The 16,714-nt window shown below is 62.8% G+C and overlaps 1 protein-coding gene across 2 annotated transcripts; it reads right to left on the reverse strand.

Annotated features, from left to right (window-relative positions):
- Positions 1-592: 592 nt before the first annotated feature.
- Positions 593-14,274, reverse strand: CCDC88B (coiled-coil domain containing 88B). Of its 2 annotated transcripts, XM_037146404.2 has the most exons (28): positions 14,156-14,274; positions 13,721-13,863; positions 13,460-13,571; positions 13,307-13,376; positions 13,162-13,220; positions 12,990-13,073; positions 12,767-12,910; positions 12,453-12,598; positions 12,226-12,307; positions 11,916-12,074; positions 11,178-11,324; positions 10,925-11,033; positions 10,598-10,734; positions 9,381-10,514; positions 6,388-6,515; positions 6,192-6,309; positions 5,304-5,399; positions 5,065-5,205; positions 4,241-4,497; positions 3,868-4,011; positions 3,489-3,675; positions 3,214-3,359; positions 2,858-2,956; positions 2,509-2,675; positions 2,143-2,256; positions 1,757-1,954; positions 1,549-1,626; positions 593-747 (listed from the first exon to the last, which is right to left on the reverse strand). In XM_037146404.2, the coding sequence occupies exons 1-28, from the start codon at positions 14,213-14,215 to the stop codon at positions 692-694; spliced, it is 4,515 nt and encodes a 1,504-aa protein (XP_037002299.2). In that variant the 5' UTR covers positions 14,216-14,274; the 3' UTR covers positions 593-691. The 2 variants fall into 2 exon arrangements, with proteins under 2 accessions (XP_037002299.2, XP_037002300.2); XM_037146405.2 differs by lacking the exon at positions 2,143-2,256 and having other exon boundaries at positions 1,558-1,626; positions 14,156-14,273.
- Positions 14,275-16,714: the final 2,440 nt, after the last annotated feature.

The following is a 16,714-nucleotide window of genomic DNA, read 5'->3' on the forward strand; positions in this document are numbered from 1 at the left end:
GACCCCCCTGATAAGCAAAGTCTGAGCCCAAATTCAGGCCCCATCCACTTCTGGCTGCTCGGACCCCTGCTCCTCTCCCCACCCCACTGGGACACCCAGGCAAGCCCCACTGCCCCCCCGCCCCAGGAAAGCCCTGCCCTGTGCCCAGGAAGGAAGACAGTGGCCCCGGACCCCACCGGCAGAAGACTCCTGGCCACAGGTGACCCTGGCGCCTTGAGGCTCTGGATGCAACTGGCAGACACAGACTGCGCAGACTCGGGTGGTTGTAACCCAGCTTTATTGTTACTTCTGTCCAGCTAAGGCTCAGAGATAAGTCCAGGCCACAGTCCCCGGGGAATAGCCCTTGGCTCCTGGCCTGGACCGGGGAGGGGGCTCTCTTGTCCACTCCTGCCTGCCTCTGCCACCGGGGTCGTCCTCCAGAAACCGCCTCCTAGGCCAGGGCCTCGGGGCAGGGCCGGAGCCCAGGCCGGGTGTGGCTCGTGGGGGCCCGCCGTCCCTGCTGCTCACAGGCTCATCCCTGCTCCATCTCAGGGTCCCGGTGCCAGCCACTGAGGACCCAGGGTCCCAGGCCTCCTTGTCCCAGGACTTGCCCCCAAGGCCCTGGCTCCCCAAATTCTTGGGCTGCCTGGGGCCCCTACTGGGACTCCAGCGGCGAGGGCACTGCACTCCCAAGCTCCCGGGCCACTCCGTGTCACTGGCTGAGGGAAGGGGCGAGAGGTTTCTTCTCCGGCTCCTGTACCGTGAGGCCTGGAGGGAAAGGCTCGGCTCAGGCCCACTGCCCTGAGTGGGGGGGCTCCCAGCAGTGGACTTGACCCACAGGGCCCTGCATCTCCTGCCCACCATCCACCTCTCTAACCTCTCAGCTCTCCCCACCTCATCCCAGCGGCCACCTGGCCAGGCCTTTGCCCCTCCATTCCCTGCACCTGGAATGCCGTTCGCCAGACACGTCAACACAACACTCTCCCCTCCTGGTCTTTGCTCCGACTTCACCTCCCCAGAGCACCCTAATTAAAGCTGCAACCCACCCACCCAGCGCTTCTGACCTCCCTCACCCTGCTCTCCCGCTTTCCCAGGACATCGCCACCTCCTGATACAGACTGAGCACGGGAGACGGGGCCGGCCTGAGCCGCGAAGTGCTGGAGTGTGAAATACCACTGCACTTGAAAGACTCGGTATGAGAAAATAATACGAAATATCTTATGACTGACTTTTCCACACAGGCGGCATGTTGAAATGGTAACGATTCAGGCTTATGGAGTTAAATAAAACATGTTATTAGAATTAACTTTGCCCGTCTCTTTTTACCTGTCTTCGATGGGGCCACTAAAAATTTCACATTACACATGTAGCTCACATCTTCCTTCTCCGGGGCTGTCACAGACAATTATTGTGTTTACGCGCAGGGTGTACTGTCTGCCTTCCACACCACAACGTCCCCCGCTGTCCCCCTGCCAGCTCGTCGCCTGGCCCTCAGTAAAGACTCACTGTCGAGCGAGGGAACGGAAGAAGGAGCGTGGCCAGAGCCGCACGCACGCACAGGGCACATACCCCGCTCACCCTCTCCACCGGCATCTGCTTCATGTTCCGCCAGGGTCTCGACGGAGCCATTCCATCGCACTCCAGGGCCTGAGGGGGCACAGAGCAGCTGCTGGGCCACAGGGCCCAGGACAGAGGCGGGCGGGGCACCCCCCTTTCCCAAGGAGTCGGTGGCTCCACAGGGAGCCGGGGGCTAATGAGCAAGGACCCTGTCCCTCACCTTTGCCAGGGGAGCTGAGTGGCCCCAGTGGGCGCCGTCGGAATCGCTGCCGGGGGGTGTCCCCGGGGCTGAACGACTCAGAGCTTCGCCCCACCGGGAACCGGGAGCTGAGCTTCCGCCGCTGCACACCTGCCAGAGTCTCATCCCGCAGGCAGAGGGAACTTTGGGCCCGGCGCATGGGTGCCGGTGAAGGGGACCCTGCAGGGGGCACAGGCATGGGGGCATCAGAGCAGTGCAGGGGGCGCCCGGGCAGTGCGAGGCGGGGGGGGGGGGGTGTAAAGCTGCACAGGGGCAGGGGGAGGCGGCTGCAGGGGGGGGACAGGGCCTGGGTAAATGAGGGAGGTGACGGGAGGCAGGACCCTGTGCTGGCGCTGACACTAACTCACTCTGTGACCTTGGGCAAGGCGCTGCCCCTCCCCGGGCCTCGGTTTCCTCGTCTGCTGACTGGAATGAATGACCTCTCACTAAAGCCCCCTGCCGCTCCGAGGGCCCAGGCACCGCTGTGGATGGGTAGGACTGGGTGGGTGGTGGCACAGGCAGGAGGGAGGTGCCAGATGACAGGGACGCAGCAGGGACACAGAGCAAAGCACCACTGGATCCATCTGGGGAGCGCCAGACGGTCAGCGGGGAAGGTCAGCGGGGCACATGTATGAGACACACAGGAAGCAGGAGACCAGAGGCATTGGCAGGAGCCAGGATGGGGATAAAGGACATGGGGTAGGGACCAACCCGGTCCCCTGCCCCAGACCCACCTGTCCCATCTGCCTCCCTGCCCTCGGAGAGCTCCGGCTCTGGGGGGCCCCCCAGGTTCTCGGTGCTGCCAGCCCCATCGGCCCAAAGGCGTGGCCCCCCATGGGGGCCCCCCTCCCGCCGGGGCCGCATCAGCCTCTTCACCTTGTCTGCCAGCCAGCTGCCCTTCCTGGGGGCAAGAGGGCACAAGAGGGAGTGAGGCCCAGGAGATGAGGGCAAGAGGGTCATGTTGGGGATACAAAGGCCAGGCAAACCCTCACTGGGCCTGGGCCTGAGCTGGGCCGGGGGTCAGAGGGCAGGCAGGGTCCAGGTTGGGAGGACCCCAGCCTAGGGGGTGAAGGGGCCACTCACTTGGTCCGGGGCAGGGGCCCAGGCTCCAGCACACGGTACTGGTCCATGATCTTCTCCACCAGCTTCTGCTTCTCACGGCGCAGGGCGTTGAGCTGGTCCCTGGGGGCACGGAGGGGAACGGGAGTGAGCACACAGCAAGCGGTGGCGCTTGAGGCCCTGGCCAGAGCAAGGCTCAGGGTCTAGCAGGTACGGCTCTGCCACGTGTTAGCACCCTGACACACTCCTGTGTGGGGCCACACACTGCCACTGCCCCAGATCCCTGGGGGGCCTCCTGGGCATCGCCCCCTGAACAACCAGAGGGGTCTGCAGGACCAGCTCCGGCTCCCCACAGCCCGTCGCACCCCCATCCTGCTCACAGGTACTCGCGCTGCTCTCGGTGCAGGTGGTCCCGGCTCTCCAGGCTGCGCTCCAGGAGCTCCCGGTTCTCCCGGCTCAGGGCCTGCACCTCAGCCAGCAGCTGCCGGTTCTCCTCCTCCTGGGCGCTCCGCAGCTCTGTCAACAGCTGTTGGGGACAGGCAGCAGATCGGGTGGAGGTTAATGGGGCTCAGGGCGGCTCCTTTCCATGCCGGCCCATCCTTGCCCTCCGGCACCCTCCGACCCCACTGCAGCCACCACACGCCCCTCACCACACCTCACACTGTGTGGTCAGCCGGCAGGCGCTCAAGTCCAGCTGCTGGTTGGACTCTCGCAGCCGCTGGCTCTGCATCTCCAGCTGTGCCCGCTCCAGCTCCAGCCGCGCCAGCCGGCTCCGCAGCTCCCCCCGTTCACCCTGCAGCTCACCCCGCTCCCGGGACACCTCTGCCAGCAGCTTCTGAGCCCTGCGGAGGCAAAAAGAGCTGCTCTCAGAGGGGGACTTGTCCCCCAGGCTCCTCCTGAGGCCCGGAGTGTGTGCTCGAGAGGGGCAAAGCAAGACCCCACAGGGACGGTGACTGACCCACCACCAAACCACTTCACAGAGAGAAACACTGAGACCTGGCCCGAGAGGAGACAGGCTGCGCCAGGGCTGGTACCTGTCGTGCTCGCTCTGCAGCCTCCGCAGCTCCTCCTCTAGGCCCCGCTGCCGATGTCCGTCCTGCATCAGGCGTTCACGCTCTGCCAGCAGGGCCAACTCCTGCGCCTCCACGTTGGCCCTCTGGGCCTGCAGCTGCTCATGCCTGTGATGGACAGGGGCTGAGAGGGCTGCAGGGACCAGGGGTCAGGGCAAGCAGGCAGCTGGACTGTCTGGACATGGGGGCCTGCCATCTTCTATGAATAAACGCAGGCAAAGCCACAGGGCAGCGTGTTGGGCCAGGTGTTCACACAGGTGCCCGGAAGGGGCACAGCGGTGGGGCTCCAGGTGGTGGTGTTTTTCCTCAGGGAGAGTGGCTGTTTGGGGGGACACACCTGCCCTGCAGCTCCCGGTGGGCAAGCTCCAGTGCCCGCATGTTGGCCTTGAGGTCTCGGTGACGGGCCAGCAGTCCCTCCAGCTCGGCCTCCTGCCGCCGCTGCAGCTGGGCCAGGGACTCGTGGTCCTGCAGCAGAGACTGCTGCTGCCTGCGGGTTTCCTCCTGGGACTGCCGCGCCACCCGCACCTCCTCCTCCAGCACCCCCAGCTTCCTGTGCAGCTCCTGGCCCTGCATCTCCAGTACGGACTTCTCAGCCTAGGACAGAGGTGGGAGCATGCACCGCAGCGGTGGAACCCCAGGCCAGAAAGGGGGTAAGAGAGCAGGGCAGGGGAGCAGGGCAGAGGACAGGAGAGAAAGCTGCGGAGGCGGCACGGGCTGGGGTGGGCGCAGCAGGGAGACAGAGGCAGAGGCTAATGGGAGAGGAGTAGGGAGAGGAGCAGGGAGAGGTGTCACGGCTAGTGCCAGGCCGTGGAGGGGAGCGCAAGAGGCACAAGGCAGAGACAGGACAGATGGGGCTGGGGTAGGCCGGGACCAAGGTTGGAACTCATGGCTGGTTGTAAAGAAGAGGCTGGAGACCGGACTACACAGGCACAGATGTGGGAGCTGGAGGCAGGTAGAAGGGTAAGTGGAGGTGGGCAGGGGTAGGAAGGAGGAATATAGAACAAGGTGGCTGGGGTTGGGGCACAGATATGTGACTAGGGAACAGGGAGAGACAGCTGGCTGGGAGCTGAGACAGGGGAAAGGGTCAAACGAACAACACAAAAGGGGCAGTGGGCAATAGGCAGGCATGGGCTGGGGAATGAGCACCCAGCCGCCACCCACCTGCAGGCGACTGCTGTGCTCCTGTGCCCGCTGGCTCTGCAGCAGCAGCTCCTGGGCCCGCCCCTGTAGGCTTCCCAGCTGCCCCTCCAGCAGCTGCAGCTGCCCCTGCAGAGCTGCCTTTTCGGCCACCAGTGTTGCATTCTGCTCAGTGGGGAGGGGAGTTAGCAGTGGCCAGGCCACTGTCCTCCCAGCCCTCCCAGCCCTCCCAGCCCCCACGGCCACCACGATCTGCCACTCACACTGCGCTCAACCTCGACCAGCCGCCCGCTCTGGGCCTCCATGACCCTCAGCTCCGAGTGTTCCTCAGGCCCCTGCCCCATGGGTCCCTGGCGCAGCTGCAAGGAGAAGCCCCGGGAGGTCATACAGGGGACTGGCAGTGTGTGGGGAGGGCACAGGGACCTTGCAGAGGAGTCGCCTCTTGCGCCACAACCCTGCACTCGGGTTCCGCAGCTCCCTCACTCCCCAGCCTGCCCTGCCCACCTTCCCTGAGGTTCTGCAGCACAGGCCTTGCCCCGCTGCTTCTCCTGTACATGCTGCTCTTCCTCGGGCCCAGATTTCAATGTCGCTTTCTCCAGAAAGCCTCCCCCGGCCCACCCCATACACGCCAGCAAGGCAGTCTGCTGGGTGCCCCCTGGCCCCTGACACCATGTGAGGGTCTCCTGTTCTCCTGCCTCTGTCCCAGGTGGGCTGTGCGCTCCCTGAGCACGGTGGCCTGGTGTTGGCTCCACCACATCACAACGCTGAGCCCATGTGCCTCAGGGATGTCAGAAATGACAGCTGACTTATGACAGTGATAGTCATTGAGCTCACTAGAAGGTGGGGGGTGGGGCGAGCAAGAAACACAGTAGCCACCTCAGAGCAAAGCCACCAGGTTCTGTTTGTTTGAGGAACGGGGAAACGAGGCCCCCAGAAGACCACCCGGCCTTGCAGAGCCAGCTTGACTCTCAGCACAGTGCTCCTTCCAACAGGCCCCAGAACAGGACACAAGACAAGCAACGCCTGGCCAAGAATCAAGTGCCAAGGCCGGGGGACCCTGGAGGACGGGAGCCCATGCAGCCTTGTTCTTCTGCATCAGGATGGAGGGAGGGGAGGGGCAAGGCCCTCGGCGCCCAGGGCTAAAGCCTCACCTGGAACAGCTCTTCTTCCAGCTGCAGGGCCCTCTTCTTGAGCTCCATCAGCGCCTCTTCCTTGCTGGTGGCCACGGCCTGCAGCTCCGTTTTCAGTCGCTGCTCCAGACCCTCGTACCTGGCGGGAGAAGCTTGGACATCTACCTCGACTCGAGCCTGCGCCTGGCCCTCTCTGCCTCCCGGACAACGTCCCCACCTCTGGTGCTGCAGCTCCTGTTCCCGCAGAAACTCCTGGCGCTCCAGCGTCGCCTGCTCCAGCTCATTCTGCAGCCGCTCCAAGCGGGCCCCCAGCTCCTGGCCCCGCACCACAGCCTTCTCTAGATCCTGAGGGCAGACAGCGTAGACTCAGGGCCAGAAGGGACAGACCACTGCCTTCACCCAGGGAGGCGACAGATGCAGAGGCCTGCGAGTCAGGAGACCCGGCTTTCTGTCCTTGCTGCGTCCCCCTAGGCAGACATCTTTAATCCTCTGGGCCTCTGCACCCTGATCTGTGAAACGGGAGCAAAGCCTGGTCGCCCTGCCGAGTGGGTATGAAAGAACTGAGTGTTGTGAGCCTGGCCAGGTCGGGGGAGGCTCCTGGGCCAGGGGTCAGAGGCACTTGCCGGGCATCTTCACCTCTCTGAGACTATGGTTTCTGAGGCGCCCAGGGACAGCTCGGTGTGTCCTACGTGCCGCGGCCACACTAGCCATGTGAAGGGATGGGGCTCAGCAGCGGCAGGTCTGCACAGTGCCCTCAGCCACCGGGGATGGCCAAAGACAGGAACTTGGTGAACACCAGGCCTAACCACAGTGGGGGCTGGGCGGGGGAAGGACAGAGATGCTGGGGCCAGCGGGCCTCTGGCAGTTGGGCCACACCACTGCAGAACGGGGCAGGAGGCCCACTTTGAGCTGTGGGCCCCAGAGGGAGGTAGACCAAACCACTCTGAGGGGTGGGGGCCCTGGCAGGATAAAGCCACAGGGAAGGGCCCGGTCTGGCCAAGCAGCCTGCTGAACCCTGCCTCTGGGAGCCAAGTCTACAGCCTGTGCTCTGACCTTCCTGGCTTAGCAACACCACCGCCCTCCCCCCCCAACCTCAAGCCTCCCCCCAGGATCAGTGGACTTCCAGGCACCCTTGTCCAATGCCTCTCACTGAAAAACTACAAGTCCCATGATGCCCTGCTATTGGCTGCCAGGGGCTGAGGATCAGAATCTCAGTCCAATGAAGGAGACCTGGACCTCAGCCCAGACTCTGGCCCAGCCCTCCTCCAGGCCCAGGCCACAGCCCCTGGTACCTGCTCCACTGTACCTCCTGCCTGCCACCCAGCCCAGGAGGCCCACGTGGACAGCCCCCTGGGCCCCTGGTTCCCTGACCTCCCTCCGGCTGGTCACCTCCTGTGGTGCCATGGCCAGTTATCACCAGGAAGTGCCCTGACCAGGAAATACCACAGAGTTCCCCACCTAGTCCTCGGCCTCCTCCCCCCTCTCAGTGCTCAGAGCTGGCCCTTCCAGCGGCAGGCCCCTCCCTCACCTTCACTGCCAGGGCTCCCTGTCTACCGCTGCCCCAAGCTTTCTACCTCCATTATCTTACGGCATCCCATGAGGCAGGCTGCGTCCATCCCAGTTTCACAGGTGAACACCTGAGACTCAGAGAGGTTAAATAACTTGCCCCAAGCCACACTGCTGAGAAGGAGGGGATTCGGGCTATAACCCAGGCCTGCCTGGCCGCGTCTCAGTCACACCCTACAGAGGGGACCCCAGAGACAGCCTCTCAGCTCTACCCTCTTACCCACACCCCCAACCTCTTGCCTCCCCAGGCCCGTCCTGCACACTGCCCGAGCCCAGGTCAGCCCAACCGCAGGCTCCCCGCCCCTCTCCGTTGGAAGGAGTCCCAGAGACGGTTCTTCCTCCTGAACCTCAGTGTCCCCGTCGGTACAACAGGGATGAAACTGGAAACTGTCAGGTGGAAGATTCAGTTCCTGACCGAGGCACAACCTCCCTACAGCCTGCGGACCCGAACCGGCTTCCCATCGCCTGGCTGTCTCCCCTGCGCCCCCTGAGGGGCCTTTCAGCACAGGGCCCTGTCCACTCTGCCCCAGTGGCTCCCACTGCCTCACTTCGAAGGAAGGTGAGGCCCCGCCCAATAGGAACCCTGCTAAATGAATTTTCACCTCCCTCCACTCGCTGCCTCACACTCCACCCCGACAAACTCTGCCTGCACCTCCTCGCTCACTGCCATTCTCTCCCCTCCTCCAGGGAGCCTTCCCTGACATGTCCCAGCTCCCCGAACAGGCACGGCTCCACCCCAGATGGGGAGCACTGCCCCAAGTACGGGCATGCTGGCTGCCTGGTACGGGCCCTGGCGCCAAGGAGACGCCCACACGCATGCTCAAGCGAATGAACAAAGGGGGTTCCAGGCTTTCTCTTCGTCTTCCCATTCCAGCCAGCACCCCCTGCCACCTGGACCACAGGCACTGCCTCCTAATGGCCCCAGGCCCCTGCACACCCAGGTGACCCTCCTCGAACCCAAACTCACACAGGTCAGCCACACCCCTGGGTGGCTCTCCCAGCCTGGGGACGGAGCTCAAACACCTGAAAAGCCGGCCCAGCACACCCCTCTGGCCCCATCCGCCCACTCTTCCTGGGCCCTGAAAACCTTTAATGCCTTCCAGTCTCTGCACTGGCTGTTCCCTTGGGGTGAACTGTCCTTCCCTGTCCAGTGAAATCTTGACTGTTCCTCAGAACCACCCCCGGCCCTGCAGCTGCCAAGCCTCCTTGCCCCAACTCTGGCCTCAGCTCCCTCTCCCGCAGGCTTTGCTCCCACAGTGCTTTGCTCTTCCAAACTGTCTGACCAGCAGGAACTGGGCTCTCCCACCTCGACCTCCTCTGGTCTTCCAGAAGACCCACCAGGGCAGCTGCGAGGAGCACCTCCAATGTACAGAAGGAGGCGCTGCGGTCAGAGGGGCACTCTGGCTCCCTGCCACACGCTCATCCCTTCCAAAGCCACCCCACCAGAGGCAGAGGACATGCGTCCCTTTCCCAGGTCAGGAGCACCTTGGGAAGGCAGGTATGGATTTCACCTTTTTATCTCCAGTCCCAGCTTGACGCTGGGCACTCAGTGGCTGCTGATAAAATTAATAACCCAAAACTCCGGCCACTGGCCTGGCACCCCATTTCCTGACCCCAAGTGAACGAACGTGAGCACCCACATACCTGTCCGAGGGCCTGCCTCTCCCGGCGCTCCCTCTCGGCCTCCTCTAGGTGCTGGCGGCTCTCGCCCTCCAGCATTTGCAGCCGCTCCTCAGCGGCCTCAGCCCGGGCCCGCAGCCGGGGTGCCTCTCGCTCCCACTGCCTCCGCTCTCGGCCCGCTGCCACCAGCGCCTCGGCCAGCGCCTCCCGCTCCCGCGATGCCGCCTCCAGCTCCCGGCCGGCTGCCTCCACTGCCTCCCGAAGCCGGGCCTGCTCCTGGGCCTGGGCCTCTGCTTCCCGGTGGGCCTCGGCCTCTGCCCTCCGAGCCTGAGCCAGCTCCTCAGAGAGACGAGCTGCCTCCGTGCCTCGGGCCTCCAACCTGCGAGCCTGGACCTCCAACTCAGCCCGGAGGGCCTCAGCCTCTCTCCTCAGTCGAGCCACCTCCTCCCGGAGGGCCTCCTGCTCTGGGTCACCACAGGTTAGGATCTCCCCTGGGATTGGCCTCTCCAAGGTCTGGGCGTCAGGAGCCCTTTCTGTCTTCTGGGCTAGGCTCCCGGTCATCCCCTCCAGCCTCTGGTCCTGCTCTCTGGCCTCTGTTTGTCCCCTGGGCAAGTCCAGCTGCTGGCCTGAGGACTCCGGCTCCTCCAGCTGCACCTGGAGGCGGGGCTCTGCGGGTTCAGGGGCGCACTCAGGCACCCCCTGTCTCAGCCCCTGGGTCTCGGGCACAGACTCCCCAGTCCCTCCTCCCAACATCAGCTGGGCCTGCATCTTGCTCTCTGGACCCTGCGGTGGGGCCGCAGAGGCAGAGGTCTGGAGAGGGGCTCCGAGGTCAGACCTCTCCAGGGCCTCCTGTGTCTCCGCAGCAGGACCCGACTCCTGGGCCGTCACATCTGAGGTCTGGGGGGCCGTGGCAGCCGTCCGGAAGGGCCTCTCCGTTACTTGAGTGTCTGGATCAGATGTCTGGGGACACTCCGCTAACCCCGTGGGGGCTGAGTCTGACGCCAGGGAAGCCAGGTCCAAGGTCTGGGGGTCTGCATCCCCACCTGGGCCAACCAGACCCTGGGGGCCATGGTCTGAGGCCAGGCAAGTCTGGTGAGTCACGGCCAGCTCTGGGACCTGGGAGGCTTCCCCCTGGCTCTGCTCCTCCAGCAGGGGGCGCTGAGGGCACAAGAGAGGCATGGTCAAGCCCAGCAGAGGGCACCAGGAAGGACCTACTGGGATGGTCAGGGAAGGGGACTCACCTGACCACCTGGCTGCCCCTGTAACACCTGCAGCAGGGCGCGAAGCTCCTGATTCTCTCGCTCCAGGGTCCGCAGCCGGCCGGCCTCTGCCTCCTTCACTTCCTCGTGTATCGAGGGGGCCGCTCCTGGCAGGGGTGCTGGGGTATGTGAGATGAGGTCAGGACCCTTCCCCATGCTTAGTCCTGCCACACCGCCTGGCTCCTCACCTACACCCTACACCCCCAGAGACCTGGGGGAAGGGACGAAGTCAGGAGCCATCCCTACCACAGCTGCAGGAAAACACAGGCGGCCCCCCAGACCCAGCCCCTCCACTGGGGCACCACTCACCCTCCCCAGGAGAGCCCGGGGGTGGCTCCAGGCTCCGCTGCAGTTCCAGCTCCAGCTCCACGTTCTCTTCTGCCAGCTGGTCCACCTGATGCCGCAGAGAGTCCAGCTCCTGGAGGGACAGGGCGTGGACAGCAGGATCAGACAAGCCTTCCCTACCAAGACCAGTGTGTGGGCTAAAGGATCACTAGGAGTAGGGGTCACAGGGGTCACTGAGGGATCCTGGGGCACCACTGGGGTCCTGTGGCAAGCTCACCGCATGAGCCTCGCCCAACCGGGTCCGCAGAAGCAGGTTCTCCCGCTGGGTCTCATGCAGCCGAGCACATCGCTCTTGGGCGGCCTCCAGCTGCTCCTCCAGCAGGGCCTTCGAGGCCTCCAGAGTCCCAGAGAGCGCCCGCTCCTCCTGGGAAAAAGGGGGTGCAGAGAGCCAGTGCTCTGGCCCCCAGCACTCCAGGGCCACAGGTCCTGCCTCCCCATCCCACCAGGCCCCACACCCCTGAGGCTCTCTGGGCCCCACCTCTCCCCTCCATCTGCCCTGACCTCTGCGGACTCTTTCCAGACGCCACTTCCCTAGCACCTGGCCCCGCCCTTCTCCTATGTAGGCCCCGCCTATTCTTCTATGTGGGCCCGCCCCTTCTCCCCAGAAACTGCCTTCCGAGGCCGCAACCTTCCAGGCCTTATTTATTAGGCCCCACTGCTAAGGACTCTATGCAGATACCACTTCCCCTGCACTCCGCCCCGCCCTCCTCCCTAGGACCTACCCCAACCTACAACCCCGACCTTCCCCCCCTCCATCTGCCCCATCCTCCAGAGGGCCTTTCTGCAGACATCATCACCTCACCCATTTCTCTTAGCCTTAACTGTTCCCACAGTCGGGCCTGACTCTTCCCCAGAACCAAATTTGCTCCTCCTCGTGGCCCACCCCTCTCCCCTCAGTCCCCGCCCCCGCCCCTCCACAAGCCCCACCCTCCCGCAGCACCGCCTCCGGACTCACCTCCAACTGGCCCTTGCAGGCTTCGGCCACCTGCAGCCGCTCCCGGCAGCGACGCAGCTCCTCCTGCAGGCGGGGCAGGCGGCTGGCCCGCTCCCGCAGCGCCTCTACCTCCTCGCGGTACAACTCTGCCCTCTTGGCCTGTCCCGACAGCGTCTGGGCCTGGGCCAGATGATGCGGAGCTGGGACCGGCCAGCCGTGGCCACAGGGATTGAGGACGGCAAGGAGCCAGGGTAGGGGTAGGCAATGGGATGCAGGAGGTGCGGGGAGAAGGTTAGGAAATACGGCGATGGCGGGGAGCATCAGAACGCACCTCCTGGCGCAGCCTTCGAATGTCGGCCTCTAAGCCATGCACCTCCTCCTGGGAGTCTAGCAGCAGCTCGGCCTTCTCCTCCCTGGAGGAGAGAAACACTGGAGGGCTCGGGACCAGCAAGCCCCAGCCCCTCCCAGGTCTGATCCCTGAAAAATGGGGTCAGACCCCCCATCCAGGCCTCATCTGCCCCTCTCCCCCATGCCCCGGGCCCAGCCTGCCACACTCACAGCTCCTGGCGCAGGCGCCGCAGCTGGGCCTTGGTGTTGGCCAGCTGCAGGGCCAGGTGGTTCGAGGGGCCCTGCAGAGGAGTCCCAGCAGGAGCCTCAGGCAGCAGGGGGGTTGGCTGTCGCTCCAGCAGCAGTTCCGCCAGCCGCTGCGGGAGATCAAGGGTCAGAGGTCAGAAGTAACCCATCTTATGCCCCCCAAAGCTGCCCCCAACCATCCCCACACCTGGGCCTCAGCCCCCATCTCCCCACACACCTGGGTCTCCGTGGTCTTCCCATTCCTCCACTTGACCCTCAAAGTCCCTGCTGCCCCCTACCTGGGCCCCCACATCACGCTCCCGGGCCAGTCTCAATAGTGTCCCCATCAGATTCCGGGACAGCATCTCCAGCTCTGGAGATGCCAGCTCTCCAGGCTCAGGCCCAGCCAGCGCCAGCACCACGCCCGCCCCAGGTTGGGTCACCTGGGTGGGTAGGGAGAGCAGATCAGCCTAAGAAGTCAGGGGCAGGGTGTCCCCAGGTGGTGCCAGTCCAAAGCCATACCTCCTGGATGGCAGCAGCCAGCTCACTCTGGACCTCCAGGCTAAGGCCCTGGATGTGCCGGATGAAGAGCTCCCGATGCTCACACTGCAGGGGAACCAGTGGGAGAGGCTGACACAGGAGTCGCCCACCACTGCGGCCAAAGCTGGACGCTGCCCTTCCCTCTTCCGCTCACCTGCACTGATGCCCCCAGCAACAGCCGAAGGGTGCCTTCCAGCTCCTCCACTGCCTCCTCTGCAGGGCCCAAGCCACAGGGAGTTAACAGCTCGTGGGGGGACTGTGGGGCTAGACACAGGGAGGGATAGTGGGAGAGAGAGTACCTGAGAAGGGGTCAAACCCCAGTGTCTGGAGGTCTGGGGGTGGCGACAGGATCAGCAGCCTCAGCTCCTCCTAGGGGTATAGGGGGCGGGAGATCACGAGATGGACCTTCCTGAGGGGCTCCCGGGCTCGGCCTCCCCCTTCCAAACCCTCACCTGGTAGAAGTCCCTCAGTCGTCCCCACAGGTGGCTCAGGTTCCGCACCCGCCGAGCTGGGGGGTCATCAGGGCCCCTGATCATCCGAGGGGCTCCTCGGGAACTAGGGGCACTGTGGGCCCAGGGGGCGATTGGTTGGATGGGGCAATCAAGGACCCACCTCCCCTCAACCAGGCTCTGCCCTCAGTCCTCAGGCTCTGTGCACCAGCCATCCCAACCCCCTCCCCTCAAGCCCCTAAGTTGGTCCCCGATGCCCCTTACATGATGTCCAGCACCCGGAGGAGCAGGGCCCCATCGCTGAGATGCAAGAACCTCTTCTCCGGACAAGGGGGCCCCTCTCCTTCCTCCTCCTCTTCCCCCTCTGTTTCTTCTGCCTCCCCCGCCAGCCCAGCCAGTCCCAGCGCCTGGGGGACGCAGAGACAGGTCAGCTGGCCCGCCTGGGAGCCCCCCATTAGCAGAGTAAATCCTCAGCCCCTTTGACCTGCCCCCTGAGCCCACACAGCCCCCTCCTCACCAAAACCCTGAATGTCTCTGCCCGCCCCTGGGGTCTGGACCCCTTTTCCTGCCTCACAGCTGCCCGCACTTCAGCCCCACATTCACACCCACCCCCCTCAGACCTCGGCTCTGCCCACCACAACTCCAGCCGCTCCCTGGGCTCACTTCCCCTCCCCAGCCCTCTTCCACCTGCGGCCTTACCCAGGTGGCCAGGCTCCCACTCAGGAAGTCTCTGAGCCTGGGCCCCCTGGCCCCATCCATGACAGGTCAGGGTGTTGGTCCCGCTGTGGCAGCTATACCTGCCCTGAGAGGAAGAGGAAGTCCCCAGTGGGGGATCCCAGGCCTAGCCACAGACGCCGTGTACAACTTCCTCCTTCCGGGTGCAGGCTGGCCTGTGCACCCCCAGAGCCCTGCCTCTGCCCCCACTTCGCCCCACTGCATTGACCCAGCATCTCTGGCAGGAACTGAGATGAAGAGGGGAAGGCGGGACTCCCCCAGAGGAAAGCCCACAACTCTTGGGACGTGATGGACAATGAATGTCAGGTGAGCTCCCCACCTCTCCAGGCCTCTGTTTCCCAACCTGAAACCCCAGAGAGGGGGCCCCTCGGCCCTGCACCTTCCAGGGCTTCTGAAAGGGCTTCCGGCATCACAGGGTGAGTCTGGGTGCTCACCCAGCATCTTCTCATTTGCTGGCTTCCCGGGCCCTGAATATGTCTCCAAATTACCCAAGCTGTTGCCTCACCTGGGAAGCCTGGCTCAGATACCACCTCCCCCAGCAAGCCCCCCTTTGGACCCCACCCCCATATCCTGTGCTCACTGGTCCGAGACAGGACCTCTAGACCAGACACAAATGACCTTACGAGCCTCGGTTTCCCATTTGTAAAAGAAGTCAGGGGGCCTTAGGTCTCAGAAGGGAGCAGTTCAATGCAGAGACCAGCAGCATTGTCTCTTAGACAAACAGGCCAGGTCCGCCCCATCCCCCGCTGCTCATTATGGGGGCTCATCCTTTCATTCACGGACTCCGTGCGGAACGCAGTGCTGGGTGGGTACCAGGACACAATGTGAGCCGCACGGTCCCCGCCCCAGCGGGACAAACAGTGCACTGTGGAGACAGCTACCCCGAAATCACACGCAGGCTCCAAGTGTAACGTTGCAGCAACACTAGGTGTGTGGATGGGGGAGGGATCGGACTTCCCGAGAGGCATCGGGAGGGCGCTCAGCAATGGAGCTGAACAAAATAAAAATAATAAATAAATAAGCAAATGCACACAATTTTTTTTTAAAGGACAACGGAGCTGAGAGCAGGGACGAAGTGGGGAGGAAGGAAGGACATTCCCAGCGGCAGGAACACGGGGTGCGTGGCTGGAAGTGTGGCCAGTGCAAAGTTCAGAAAGTCTTCGTGTCTCCCCAGTCCCAAGACTCTAGTTCCCACATTCATGTTTCTGAAGTCAGTTACGTGGTGGAGCTGCTGTCTGGCTTGTCAGTAACACTTCCCAGGCAGAAGTCAATGGCAAGGCCGATTTATGAACCGACACAGACGGCTACTGACAGTTGTGCACTTGTCTCACGGAGGACTGTTGGAAGGGGCGCTGGCCTCCAGCACTCTTTTTTTTTTTTTTTTCCAAAAATGTATTTATTTATTTTGCCCTGGCTGTTGATTCCCAGTCAGGGTACATGCCTGGGTTGCAGTCCAGCTCCCAGCAGGGGACACATGAGAGGCAATCACACATGGATATTTCTCTCCCTCTTTCCTTCCCTTCCTCTCTAAAGATAAATAAATAAAGTATTAAAATTTATTATTATTATTTTTTTTTAGAGAGAAGGGAAAGGAAGGAGAAAGAGAGAAACATCGATGTGTGAGAGATACACTGATCATTTACTTCTTGCACACCCCCAACCAAAGACCTGGCCTGCCCCTAGGCATGTGCCCCAACCAGGAGTCGAACAGCCAACCTCTGAGTCCGCAGGCCGGCACTCAGTCACTGAGCCACAGCAGCCGGTGCTCCAGCACTGGTGATGATTCACAGAGGAGATGACTGTGAAACAGTCACACCTCAGCCAGACTTTAAATGTAAAGGAGTTTCGTGAAGACCGTAAACAATGTATTTTGCTTCTGTTTTCCGTTTTATGTGTGCGTCAGAGTTACAGACAAGCGTGATGAAAACGCACATCCAAATCAAAGAACGCTACTCCGGGAGGCATAAAATAAGGCTTCCAGTGATCACGGAGCCTAAGGACATAGTTAACCGCAGTGTTGTTTGTTTCCTTAGTGGCATCTTTTACAATTGATGATGTCTTCGATTTGATCAAATGTGGGGTCATGAGAACAGTCGAGGCGCACGCAGGCTTGCCACGAGCCTGTCATGGTTACAAGCATGTTACCCTTCGTGGCTCATTTCCTCTGGCCAAGTTTATGAAATGAGGACTCTGGGTTAGCTCCAGTGCTCAGAGGAGGAAACAGCAACGCAGAGAGGTCAGTGCCTGCCCAGAGTCACACTTACTGCTCGTCTGCTTCATCGTAGGCCAGTCCCGAGATGCAGGTGAGATGAGGATAACCCTCTCAGAGAACACTCATGAGCCCTGGCTGGGGTAGCTCAGTGGATTGAGCACAGGCTGCAAACCAAAGGGTCATGGTTTGATTCCCAGTCAGGGCACATGCCTGGGTTGCAGGCCCGGTCCCCAGAGGGAGCCATGTGAGAGGCAACCACACATTGATGCTTCTCTCCCTCTCTTTCTCCTTCCCTTCCCCTCTCTCTAAAA

This window comes from Artibeus jamaicensis, unplaced genomic scaffold (genome assembly GCF_021234435.1).
Source record: "Artibeus jamaicensis isolate MK-2021 breed Jamaican fruit bat unplaced genomic scaffold, CSHL_Jam_final scaffold_614, whole genome shotgun sequence".
In the NCBI taxonomy this organism is placed as follows: domain Eukaryota; kingdom Metazoa; phylum Chordata; class Mammalia; order Chiroptera; family Phyllostomidae; genus Artibeus; species Artibeus jamaicensis.